Here is a 13,049-nt window from a genome sequence, read left to right as displayed (position 1 = left end):
TGTCGAACTATTATAATAATTTATGCTACCAACAAGTGAAATAATCAAAGAATAACATGTGTTAGACATGATTTTACAAAACAGCGAAAGGTTTCACGACTGTTGTTCTTAGACTAAGGGGAGTGGCCACCATTTTGGCTCGGCAATTGCTCGGTATCGGTGGCATAGAGGGTGGCATGCCGAGGAGGCCATGCAAAAACGAGAGAGAGAGAGAGAGAGAGAGAGAGAGAGCATGTTTGTGTGTGTTGTTAAATTTGATTTTTTCCACGTTTACTTCTTTATCTCTTTGCCACGACTCCCTCTCTTGTTTATGTCATGGTAAAGTTTATATGAATCCTATGTGGAGCTTAGTTAAAGCTAAAATGTTGATGAGATAGCATACCATGTCATGCACCACTCCTTCCGACCTTAATAAATGAAGGAGTTTAAGGCAAAAGTAATATGGTGTAGACTATTATATTCCATAAACACTCAAACTAATCAAAGAATAACTTGCACACACATAAATTAAGGGTTATTCTTAATCATATAGACAAATATCATGTTGTTGTATGATATTGTCATGTCGATAAGCTACATATCGACAAAACATCAAAATTAATCAAATAATAACTAGCAAAAACATAATGAAACACATTTCGCGTAATTATTCTTAATCATGAAATGCATATATCAGCCAAATCGAAAAGAATTTCGTAGAGTTTGACCAAAAGATTAACTACTTGTTATCATATCACTTCCATATTGAAAAAAGTGGGCATGCTATATAGGCCTAACAATCGTGTCGTGTTCGGGTTGACGTGTCGCGGGTTGGCAGGTCAAAATATGTCAACCCAAACACGACCCATTTAAACATACAAGTCACGGGTTGGCGGGTTTGGAACATAAACCCATATATGACCCACCAACCCATTTATTTAAATGGGTTTACAAGTTGGCGGGTTTGTGGGTCAGATTTTGGTTTATGGGTCCGAATTTTATATATTTAAGTCTTAAACATCCAAATGAAAATTAAAAACATTCATAGAAACATGTTACAAACTTAGCCTTATAGGTTACGACTTATGACATTAGACCATTCACCACGAGTCATAATGTCAAAACAGTCAAATGGTCTATAAATAAATGGTATATTTTTGTAATACTTATTAAATATTAATACTTGATACATAAATATATTTAAAAATAAAATAAATTTTTTTATTAAGAATAGACAAAACTGCACAAATGGTACCTGTGGTTAGCTCAAAATTGTCACTTTGGTCCAAAAAAGTTTGGACTAGCACCACAGGTCCAAACTTTTCATTTTGTTGCGAGTTTGGTCCAATTTGATATGAACTTTTTTATAATGACGATTTTGCCCTTATTTTTTTTCTTTTTCAGTTTTTTTATTAATTCTATTAATTTTTTTGATGAAATAAATAAAAAATAAATTAGAAAAACCAACTAACCCCTCACTCTCTCTCTCTCTCTCTCCCTCTCTCTCTCTCTCGTCCAACCAAAACAAGATCTGAGATATGTTTCTTCTCTAGACTTTTCTCCCTAAACAATCAAGGAAGGGAAAATAGAGGGAAGATCGAATAATGGAGAAAGAAGAATATGAAATCAGAAGACGGAATCAAGTCGAGTTCATCAGTTCTCGGGTTCTTCATCTGAAGACACACATGGTGATCTGAAGACGAAACGGTGGAGGATAAAACCTTGAATCAAAATCCGCCTCTTTGCCTCGAGAGTCTTCAGTCGTGAGCTCATGTCTCCAATGTCCTTAGACGAGAACAGATCTACACCGGTGAAGTCTGAAAACTTTCTTCAGATCTATCGATCTGAAAACCATCTTCCTCTTTATATCTGGAAACCCATCCCACAGTGGTAGCTCGATTTTCAGGACAAAAACCTAATCCATATGGAAAGGGCGACGGAGAAGAAGAGAAACTGAGAAAAATCCTATTTTCGTCCTTTACAATTCTGAAAAAAAAACTATCGTCCTTTTTTCAAGATCTAAAGACGGTGGAAGCTCTGATGAAGGGGTTTCAACACCTTCGAACGACTCAGGCCACGTATTCGCTGCCAGTATTTTTTTGTCTTGGTCTTTCTAGATCCATATCAGCATCGTGTTCATCTTTCTTGATCCATATCAGTGTAGATTTTTTTTGAATTTTGATTTAAGAATGTTAAGCTTCTACAAATCTGTAAATAGTTCTTGTGCATTTACAAATCTAGTTAATCTTGTGGTTACAAGTTTGTAAGTACTTCTTGTTCTTCAGATCAAAAAAAAATAGAATGTTTTGTTCTTCATATTTGGAAAAATTATGTTTGAATTCATCAAATGGTGGTGACAGTTCATGAGGTTTTCGGAGAAGAAGAGAGTGAAGAAGCAGAAAGTTGAAATGCGGATAGAATGGAGGTTTTGGAGGTGGTTTCCGACAAGAATGGTGGTTGTGGTGGCGATTTCCGACAGATTGTGGTGGTTTCCGGCAGGTGACAGTGGCTTTCGGCAGCTATCAGTGGTTTCCGGTGACACGGTGGAGAGAGAGAGATGGATGGGTTAGTTGGTTTTTTATTTTGTTTTTTTTTATTTCATCAAAAAATTAATAGAATTAATAAAAAAAACTGAAAAAGAAAAAAAAATAAGGGCAAAATCGTCATTATAAAAAAGTTCATACCAAATTAGACCAAATTCGCAACAAAATGAAAAGTTTGGACCTGTGGTGCTAGTCCAAACTTTTTTGGACCAAAGTGGCAATTTTGAGCTAACCACAAGGACCATTTGTGCAGTTTTGTCTTAAGAATATAAACGGGTTGGCGGGTCAACCCGTTTATTTTTTGAGAAACCATATATGACCCGTTTAATAAACAGGTTGTCGGGTTAGCGGGTTGGTGGGTTGAAAAACTCAACCCAAACCAATTTATTTCGTGTCGTGTCGCGGGTCGAGAATTGTCAGCCCTAATACTATAGAATTTTAGAGAAAAAACTTCATAAATATGCTTAGAAACCAGCATAAGATGGACAATTACGCAAATCACAAATTGCATTTTCGAAAACTCATGGTCCTTTTGTGATAAAAACAGAGATGATTAGTTTGTGACTTTGTGATATTCTATATCCATGTTTTTGTCATTTTAGTGAAAAGTCCAAGAAACCCTCTCCCAAACTACTGAAAATAAGCCGGAGAAGAAATCATATTCCTTTGAGAGAAGATGATCAATTTCATCCCTATCCGGCAAACAAACAATATTTATGCATTCCCTCATCGTAGGAATGCTCTATTCCATTCCCTTTTCGATCCTTCCACACCAAACACAAGTTTTACACTGCCTTTTAATCGTTATAAGTTATAATCATCACGTCGCATCTCAAGTCATTCATTCCGAGTTTGATACAACTTTCTACTTTATCCACTAACAACTAAACATCAATGCATTTACAACAATCCCTCAACAAAAATTCATTTTTCTTAATAATCTAAATAAAGACTACCAATAACCTCAATAAAACGGGCGATCACTTTGTTTCCCAAAAAGCCCTCGACCATACGTACACGAAATCAATTCCACAAGAAGCGGAAACTGTAACGTCACGAAACAAGTAATCGGTAAACCCGACAACGCAGCAATCGGAATCAGAATCCAATCCTTCCCCTGCCCAAACAAAAGATACAACGAAGCCCCAAACGCAATCATCATCGAACTCGTCGACAAAAACAATGTCGCCAATCCCATAATTAGCCTCGAAGGTAACGTAAACAAGAAATCTTGTTCCGCATAACGCGCTGTAAGAATCGACAGAAACAGCAACAGAGATGTTGTCGAGGTGAAGAGTGAGATCGCATCTGCTACAGCAAAAATCAAGAAAGATAATTCTTTCGCGTAAATCGGATGACCTGTATCGCCGTTGTTGCCACCTGGCACTGTAATTGCGGCGGCGAAGACGATTGTTGTGATGAGTCCGGCGGTTACTGTGTATGAATCGGCGGTTTTCTTCATCCATTCTTCCCCATCTCTCACGAGCTTTTTGTGTTCTTTGGTAAATAGCATCTCCGGTGTTTGCTCGAATGAGTTCTTTTCCATTTTGTACTTTGGATGCACAAATGTTTCCACTTCCTACAATCATTATCACAATTTTGTCAATCTGTAATGAAAAAAATAAAAAAGAGAAAAGTGTTATACCTTAAACCATTGCAATTCACGCTGCATTTGTAATGCTGCTCCAGAAACAAGATTAAGTTTATGTGGAGGTGCTAATTTTCCCGCTAAATGCAACAAGTTGTTGTTGTGGGAGTCTTTGAGAGTCTTGTGAAAATGTTTATGATCACTCATTTGATATGTTAAATTGTAAACCTTTTCACAGCGATGAAGTATGGCTAATTGAATCATGAAATGCCCACTTTCATCACTGTACCAAATTGCTTGTGGAAATGTGTCAGCAATTTCTTGAACAACTTCATACGCACCATTACTTGCTGCTTCAATAATTGGTTTTGAATAATAAATACTATTTGATTCCAGATTTAGGGCGCTGATTTCGTGGCATAGACATTTCACAAGTGCAACAGCTTGATTATGAACCAGCTTTATCTTCTGAATATGTGTAATATGTGGCACTAAATTCAAAAAAAGATTCAAGATTTAGGTTTTTTTCAACTTTTTTTAAGTTAGATTGTGTTCAAATTGATACTCACCAATTCTGCCCACAGCTTTCCAGACAAGAAAACCGATCTCTTGAAGAACTACACCAATATTTTTGTTAGAAGAGAATAAAAAATCAGAATATATGAAAACAAACAATTTCCATTAAGTTTGTAGAAAACCTGAACTCAAGAAGTCCATCTTGTGCTGTTTCTTGTTTAAGTTGAGGTTCACCAACTTTGTAGGAACATCTGTGATATAAATGAAATGAAATTTTTTAGCTTTAAAAGGGTCAAAGGTAAATGTGTAAATGAAATAGAATCATTACATTTATAGATTAATCTATCAAAGAAACTGAGGCGACATCCACTTTCAAAGGCATCTGCTTTCCTTGCTATAACCATCAATGGAGCATCCACATTATCAGATGGTATTGTTGTAGCCAAGTCAGGATATCGAGAGATTAAATCAAGTGCTATATCTATAAAATATATACAAAAAACAAAATCAATTCAACACTTCACAATAACAATAACAGTAACAGTAACAACTTACCAAAATAACCTGCAAAAATGACATTGGAAAGAAGTGTAACACCCATGTTGCCAGTGAATGTATAAGGATATTGGTTGGCTTTTGTGACACCCAATAAATATAAAAAAGTATCTTTATGGGAATTAATAAGAGCTCTATGAATAGGCAATAAGCCATCCACATCTTCAGCATACAAAAGCTTATGGTTTTTATTCACCAAGATCTTGACAGCTACAGTGTTGCCAACAACAGCTGCAATATGAAGAGGTGTGTATTTTTCTGAAGAAGTTAGCATTTTCAGGAGTAATTTGGGTGATGTTTTCTCCACTAACTTTTGGACAAAGGTAATCCCTTGCTTCCCTGTTCCAACTGCAATGTGAAGAGCTGTGAATCCATATTTGTTGATGTTGGCTGTGACTGCTTCAGGTTCTTGATCTATAAAATGTTGTGCATCATCCCAATCGCCTCTCAGGGCAGCTTTATATAGTGGTAGGTATGCATTTATGTTTGTAGTTGCTTCTGTCAAATGAGTGCTCAAAATGTTATTAGGTAGAATCATAAACATGTATAAATGTAGGAATGTAACTGTTTATAAGAGCTATACAAATATAACAAGCATCTGATTATTCTTCTTTTTCACAAATCACAAATAATATTAGGTAAATATCATTGTTATGAAAGATCTACACTCCCATATCTTGGAAACAAGCTAGATATAAGGGGAAAAGTTGCCCAATGTATAGTCCTAATTTTAACCTAATAGAGACATGAGAAACAGGCTAGATATAGACAAAAAGTTGCTCATATATGCATTAGGAGTTACCAAGGAAACAAGAAAAAAGAAAACTTTAACAAGAACCAGAAAGAACATTAAAAAAAACGAAGACATTTGCTTGGTCCTACCCGTGACTACCTTTTTTCACCGAATTCTGTAATAGTCCAGTCGAATACTACAAAATCAGGGAATCTCATGACCCAAGGTGGACCCTTCAGTAATCTGAAGGGATATTATGAAATAGAGAAGGCAAAGAAGACAAAATAGATGCTGACTGAGATTGCATAAGTATCGATCATTGTTTCCAGACAATCGTGTCAAATACGTCTTCCGTTCAAGTTTTATCAAATTAAGTCGATTTAGAACAACCGGTGCAATTGGATGTTCATTGATCGGTTTATCTATGTTGTATAATTGTAGCTTGAATTTTTATAATGATAAAAGCTCAAAATCTACAGGCTAATGAAAGATAGATGTCTGTAATTCGAAAACACAAAGTTACCTTGTAGGAAATCGGTGATCTCAGCTAAATCCATCGAAAGAAGTTTCGGTGAATTGCCGGTCCAGCTATCCTCCGGGAATACCGTGCTTTCTAAACCTCGTGATTTCCTAGACCGACTGTTGATTTTGCTATCGACGGTAGGCGTCGCCGAATCCCCTTTCAGATCGATTTGTTGCGACATGCCACGGAGTGGAACCGGCAGAGACCTGGAATGTGCAGTAGATCTCATGAAACCGCCGTCGAATTTCCATTCTCCACCGTCAATTTCTCCTTTCACAGCTACTAACGAGCTAGATTGGGGAGTCAAAGAACCATAAGAACTCTCGAGATATACCCAAACATCGTTGGCTGTTTTAAGGCCAATTATGCTGCTGAGTACATCGTCACTCAAGGAACCCAAAATCCATCCACGGAGAAGCGCGTCGGACCTCCTCCACCACTGAGCATTGTCCGGCTTGGTCTCGGGTGGTGGTTCGAGTGTGCCGTCGATGAAACCAAGCATGCCATGACCTTCAATGAGACAAAGCATCTGTGTCTTCCACAACTGGTACTTGTCGTGGCCGGAGAGCTTGACGGATACAAAATTGGCAACATTGGCGGTGTACGGATACGGGTATGCTGCCGTTGCTGATGCTTCGTCTACAATAGCAGGAGACGGTGATTTAGCCATGGTTTTGATTTTTTAAGTTTTTAGAAAAATGATCTCGTAATTCCATTTATGCCTCACCAAAGTCTCATGTTAAACGTTTGTACGCATAAGTGTGATTACCGTTACATATTTTTTTTATATATTTTTCACATGACTAAATGCTAATCGATGATAATTGTTTGTTTGTTTTTTTTTTTTATGTATTTTTTGTTTGTTAATATATTGTGTCAAAGCTTCCACACCAACCTTTAAAATTTCTTGCAATTATTCTTTCAAGGAGGTGTTTGTCATTCCGTTTAAAACAATTTTTTGGTTTTAACTTTTTCATTGTGTTTGGCTTAGCTTTTCACAGCCAAAAGTCCTTTTTGGAAAAGAAAAAAAAAGCAAAAGATGTTTGGCAAACTAGTTTTAAAAGCCACTTTTGAAGTTTTTACATAAGAAAAATAAACTTCTTGGAAAATTCAAGAAATCCTGACTTTTTGTAACTTTTCCAAAAAGAACTTTTGAGGTTTGAAAAGCTAAGCCAAACACCCCAAAAAGTCCGGACAACATTTGAAGTGGAAAAGTTCTTTTAAAACATTTTTTTGCCATAAACAAAAATGAAGTTTTTCAAAATTATGAAATCTATCATATCATTTTGTGACTTGTTAATATTTTACCAAGTAAATTATATTTATATCCATTACAACTACCCAAACATTTTCTAAACATTTTACGTTTAGTCATTTTATATGTAAAATTTAAGTCAAATATTTTTTAAAAACAACTTTTAATTTTCGCCTCTCAAACTAATTCAAACACAATTTAAAAAACTTATTTTAAAAATACTTGCAACGTTTCTTTCAACATTTGCAGTTGTATAGTAATATTTTAGGACCCACTCAAATATTTAATGAAGATAAAATTGCAAAAGTAATATTTTAGGACCCACTCAAATATTTAATGAAGATAAAATTGCAAAATGGTCCGCATGTATTTTTTTTTGTATGTTAAACCTTTTTAAAATTATGAAATACATTTATTCAATTAGTTTGGTTGTATATTTATCTTTCTTTGAGGTGTTCTCTAATAAATGAATGTTTTTTTTACTACATGTCATCTTCTTTTTCATTTTTCTTCATTTTGACATTTGTCATTTTATGAGAGTTTTAGAATTCTTATTTTCCAATTGCCATTTTTTAGGGATTTTTATTTTCTTAAAATAAAATTTCATAAAATTGTAATGGATTCTATAAGAAAAATGAAATCATCCTATTAATTTGATAATAAATTTTCATAAGTACTCCAAACGATTTAATTTCTTTTGCAAATGTTCCAAAAGATCAAATTCTATTATGTAAAGTATTACTTTATAAAATATTTCATGTTTATATATTGATATTAAATTTTTATTTTTAATAAACTCGTGTAATATACGAGTCTCATGCCTAGTTGAAAATATTGAAAATACTATTTTATTTTTATAATTTCTCAATAAATATTAAAGTCGAAAAATAATACATCCCACCCCAACCCCATAGTACCCATCAACCTTCTCACTTTTGAAACCATGTGTTTGAGATTTAAAATGACCACCTCCATCATGTGTCATCAACCCTTCATAGTGGACCATTTTCACAATGGTGGGTTTAGAATATAAAATCATCTGGTTTACTAAACAAGTTAAACTAGACCAACACAAACATGGACTTGAAAATCGGATCGTACCGATGATTCGACTGGTTCAACCAAGAATCGTCCATGTTATCATTTTTTAGTCTAAAAAAATCATTTGTTAGCAAACAAGATGGAACTAGCCGATTTGTATAAAACATTGGTTCAATCGGACCAGTTGGACCTTTCAAAAAACCAGTTTTGATAAATATATGTATTAAATATTTAAAAACAACCGTAGAAACCAATTTATAGTAAAAAGATGTCCCAACAAATCGATTTTTAACTTATTAGCAAACATAAAAGCACAAATGTACTTAAAAGTTTTTTAGCAATTTGTTATTTATAAGACATCGTCTCACATCTTTCACATATTTCATTTAGTTAAATCATTTTTTTCAAAGATATTTATTTTTCTATAACCAACACATTTTTTTTTCCAACAAGAGGTAGGTGCTTCAATTGCTCGAGACAACGGACTTCGAGGACGAAGTCTGATTCAAGTGGGAGAGAATTGTAACGTCTGGTTTCTGGTATGATTTTATTTCAAATTTTTGCATTTTTTCTAGAGAACTCGTCGAGTTTGAAGCCTCAACTCGACGTGTTGAAGTCGTTTTGGCCATGGAGTTTAATGAGTCAACTCGACGAGTTAAGGTGCCTCAACTCGGCAAGTTGGCAGCAGGGAAGGAAACCCTAATATTAGGGTTTTGCACCGTATTTAAACACCTTAAGCCCCAGGTGTTGGCCTCATTTCCAACCTCCATAGTCCCTAACCCTAATCTTGAAACCCTAGAGCCTCCTTGAGTGTTGTGAGCTTATTGTGGGTGTGTTTTAAGCTTATTGAAGGAAGAAAAGTTTGGTGCAAGGTGGTGATTCAAGTAGGAGCCTTCAGATCTTGATTCTTTGCACCATTTCTTGCATATTTTGGGTAGAAAGTTCTAACCTTGCTTAATATTTGATTAGATCTCCTTTTGGGTTTGTTTAGATGCTTTTAGTCATGTTGGGTGGTTGATGGAGTTGTAGGGCGTCCCAAGTGCTATCCTTTCAGATCTATGATCCTCATGAGCTCTTTTGGCATAAAGGTGCCAACTTTATTGTCTTAAGGGCTCCACGTATTCATTAAGTCCATCTTATGACTTCTTTTGAAGCATTTGAGCTTCTTCTAAGCATGCTTGATGGTAAAGTTGGAAACTTTACGTGGTCTTTCAGCTTTTAGGGCCAGATCTATAGTTTGGGGTTATTCCTTAAGTAGCTAAGTGCTTAATGATTAAGTCCTTACCCTTTTAAGCCCAGGGTTTGGGTTCTGAACCCATTTTGGTGGTTCTTAGGGGTAAAGTTGGAAACTTTACCCTTATTGAGGCGATTTCAGTTAAGATCTAAGTTATGAAGCCCTTAGTTTCATTAAGGACGACTTAAAAGATTATGATGTTGAAATTCTGGAGAACTCGACGACTTTATGGAAGAACTCGGCGAGTTGGATCGATTTCCCATGACTTTGCAGACTGATAGATAAACTCGACGAGTTTATAGATGAACTCGGTGAGTTGAGTCAACTCGGATTGTTGACTTTGACTTTGACCAAGTTTGACTTAAGGGGCTACTAAGCATTTTGTGCTGAACTTAAGGAAATCTTTTATGTTTAGGGGTTGAGTAGAGTCGATATTCGGAATCGGGATCCGTTCAGCTACCTTTATGTATTCAAGGCGAGTTTCTTTGCCAGGTTTAGTGGGTCGAAAGCACCAAGGCCGACCCATGTTTATATTATGTTGTTAGTATGCTAGTTGTCTCCGTGACTGTTGCATGTGTTGTGTTTATATGTTTTTCCGGGTTAAGGTCCGATGTCAGGCGGGGCCTGATATGTAACAACCCGTCATTTCAGGTCCTTGAAATTCGAGTCTTGTAATCTCTTTGAAAAAGTAATTAGAATATCATCGAAAAATGAAGTATTCAAAGGCTCTGTTTGGAGTACGCTATGTAATAGATATCGTCTTAAGGTTTCCAAGCATATAAAGAACACTAAAATCCGAGTTAAGTTTTCCGACAAAAACCGGCAATACGAAGTTACGTAAAAACTCGAATCGGAGATCGAGCGACTTTTGGCCGGAATGACCTAAACGAGAATCGAAGGTCTCGTCAATGGTATTTCAGCGGTAAAAAGTCTGGAAAAAACCGACGTCAAATAAAGAAGTTATGAATTTTTAAAGAAATTCCTTAATCACGTCATTTTAAGAAATAAATAATAAAAATAATTTCATAATTTTCCAACGGAATCTAAACGAAAGTTGTAGATCTTAGTCTCACCTACGCGTGGATATAAAGAACGTCGAAAACAGAGTTCGTATGAAGGAGATATGATTTTTAGAAGTTTATTTAAAATAAATATAAAAATAAATAAAAACTCTTGATAATATCCGAAGAGGAGTCAGCAGATAGGACCGGAGTACGCCCTGCGTACCCTCATACGCCCCGCGTACTCAAATCAAGGGCTCCGAACTGTCCACGTCGCTCCGATGTTTCTTCCGAGGATGCGGTAAGCAGTGACGTCTCGTACGCCCTGCGTACGAGCGTACGCCCTGCGTACGCGAGGCCTCTCAGCCCCTATAAAAGGGATGCGAGGGTTTCCGGAAATTTTGCTCATTCTCTCTCTATTTTCTTGCGTTTTGCCTCGTTTTCCGTGCCCGCACTACCCCGAAGCTCTGGTCTTTTTGCTCAAGTCCCGAGGGTCGATATTACTCCCGAGATTCCCGAGAATCCCGAGAAAAATCCGTTTCCCGAGACGAAACTCTACCCGGTTTTCCATCTCGCTATCTTCAAACTTCCAGGTGAGTTCATACCCCTACAACCACACTTTAAATGCTTTTTAAATGCTTTTTATACTCTTTTAGGGGGGAATACAAGTAAACACACAACTATAATCGTGTGAAACATTGATCTTTTACTATACTTTTCATACTGTTGTTTTAACTATCTTATGAAGTCATTATCATGCAAAACACCTCACAACACAGCTTTACCCTCTTGGGATACAATATGTTTTATAAATAGAAATATGTTTTATTTATACGTTTACATACAAATACATCATATCAAGGGTAACATTCTTTACTAAATCATTTTATGCATTCAAAGAACTTATGATTTATGCTTTGTCAAACATTGTGAAAAGAATAAACTTTGCATACAAAACTATTACTTTAATACAGACTTAGTTGAGAATCCGTGAGACTTGTACATCTTCAAATACTGCCTTTTTGCTAAAAGGTACCGCTTCAAGTCCTGTCTATAACCAGAGTCTCCCGTTCGGAGAACGTGTCAAATGTGTATAGATCTATACCGGAAGTCATGATCCCGCGCCCTGATTGTTTAGCTACAGTCCTTCCTTTGGGGTGACAGTTTGTCATAACGCTACGACGCCTGAAGAACGTCGCAACAGGCATATTATGTTTAGTATGGTTATAAAACTCATCGGATATACAATTATTATAGTGTTATGTTTTTATGAACGAGTAGATATTAAATCTATTCTTCATCTAACAAGTGAAATCTTCGTATAGCTCTGTTATATAAAACTATGCTACAACTTTTAAGCACGTCAGTTGCTTGCGATTTTCGGTCTTAGAGACTGCCAGTTATGTTAGGAAAATAAGGGTTTTTCCTGTATACAAACCAAACAATTAATAGGAAAATAAGAGATTTTCCTGGTGCAATTACTTACAACTTATGACACGAACATTCATATGGATTTCATACTTTTATACGAAAGTAAGGGTTTTTCTTGGAAAACACAGCAAGTCTTATCTCAACTATTAGGGAAAATGTGGAATTTTCTAGATCTAATACATTCATTTTCAACACAACAAATCATAACTCTTTACATTTGAAACACTGCGTTTTCTGGAAAACATACACGAACTTTCGAATGGCGTACATTTTCTCAAAACACTACTTATGAACTCACCAACTTAATTGTTGACACTTTTTCTTTGAAATAACTTGTATTCTCAGGGAACCGCTAAGCAGGTTTGGAAATCAACTTTTGGAGATTAACGTGCTGACGTTAATTACTTCTTTTGAAAGATGTTATTGTATTTAACTTTTGAACATGTAACGAATACAATTATGTAAACATTTTGGAAACTTTAATATATATGGTGTTGTGTACTTTCCTTTCTATGAACTGTTATGATACTGAATATGACATCCTCCGCCCCCGAACGTTTCCGCCGTTCTAGTTTGGGGGTGTGACATGATGGATATCTGTATGCTATGTATCTTTGTGATTATTGCATGTGTATGTGTTTATTTTGATA

The 13,049-nt window shown here is 35.8% G+C and overlaps 1 protein-coding gene across 1 annotated transcript; it reads right to left on the bottom strand.

The window, feature by feature from the left end:
• Positions 1–3,305: 3,305 nt before the first annotated feature.
• LOC145088323 (uncharacterized) lies at positions 3,306–7,197 on the bottom strand. Its single transcript, XM_079026597.1, has 7 exons — positions 6,438–7,197; positions 5,182–5,679; positions 4,955–5,107; positions 4,809–4,877; positions 4,680–4,727; positions 4,168–4,601; positions 3,306–4,101 (listed from the first exon to the last, which is right to left on the bottom strand). Exons 1-7 carry the CDS (start codon positions 7,105–7,107, stop codon positions 3,487–3,489), a joined length of 2,487 nt encoding a protein of 828 aa, XP_078882723.1. The 5' UTR covers positions 7,108–7,197; the 3' UTR covers positions 3,306–3,486.
• Between the last annotated feature and the right edge of the window lie 5,852 nt (positions 7,198–13,049).

The sequence above is a fragment of the Lactuca serriola genome, chromosome 1, assembly GCF_051521515.1.
Source record: "Lactuca serriola cultivar US96UC23 chromosome 1, Lser_US96UC23_V15, whole genome shotgun sequence".
In the NCBI taxonomy this organism is placed as follows: Eukaryota; Viridiplantae; Streptophyta; class Magnoliopsida; order Asterales; family Asteraceae; genus Lactuca; species Lactuca serriola.
The sequence above is the reverse complement of the archived record's forward strand: the minus strand, read 5'-3'. Positions and strand labels throughout refer to the sequence as shown.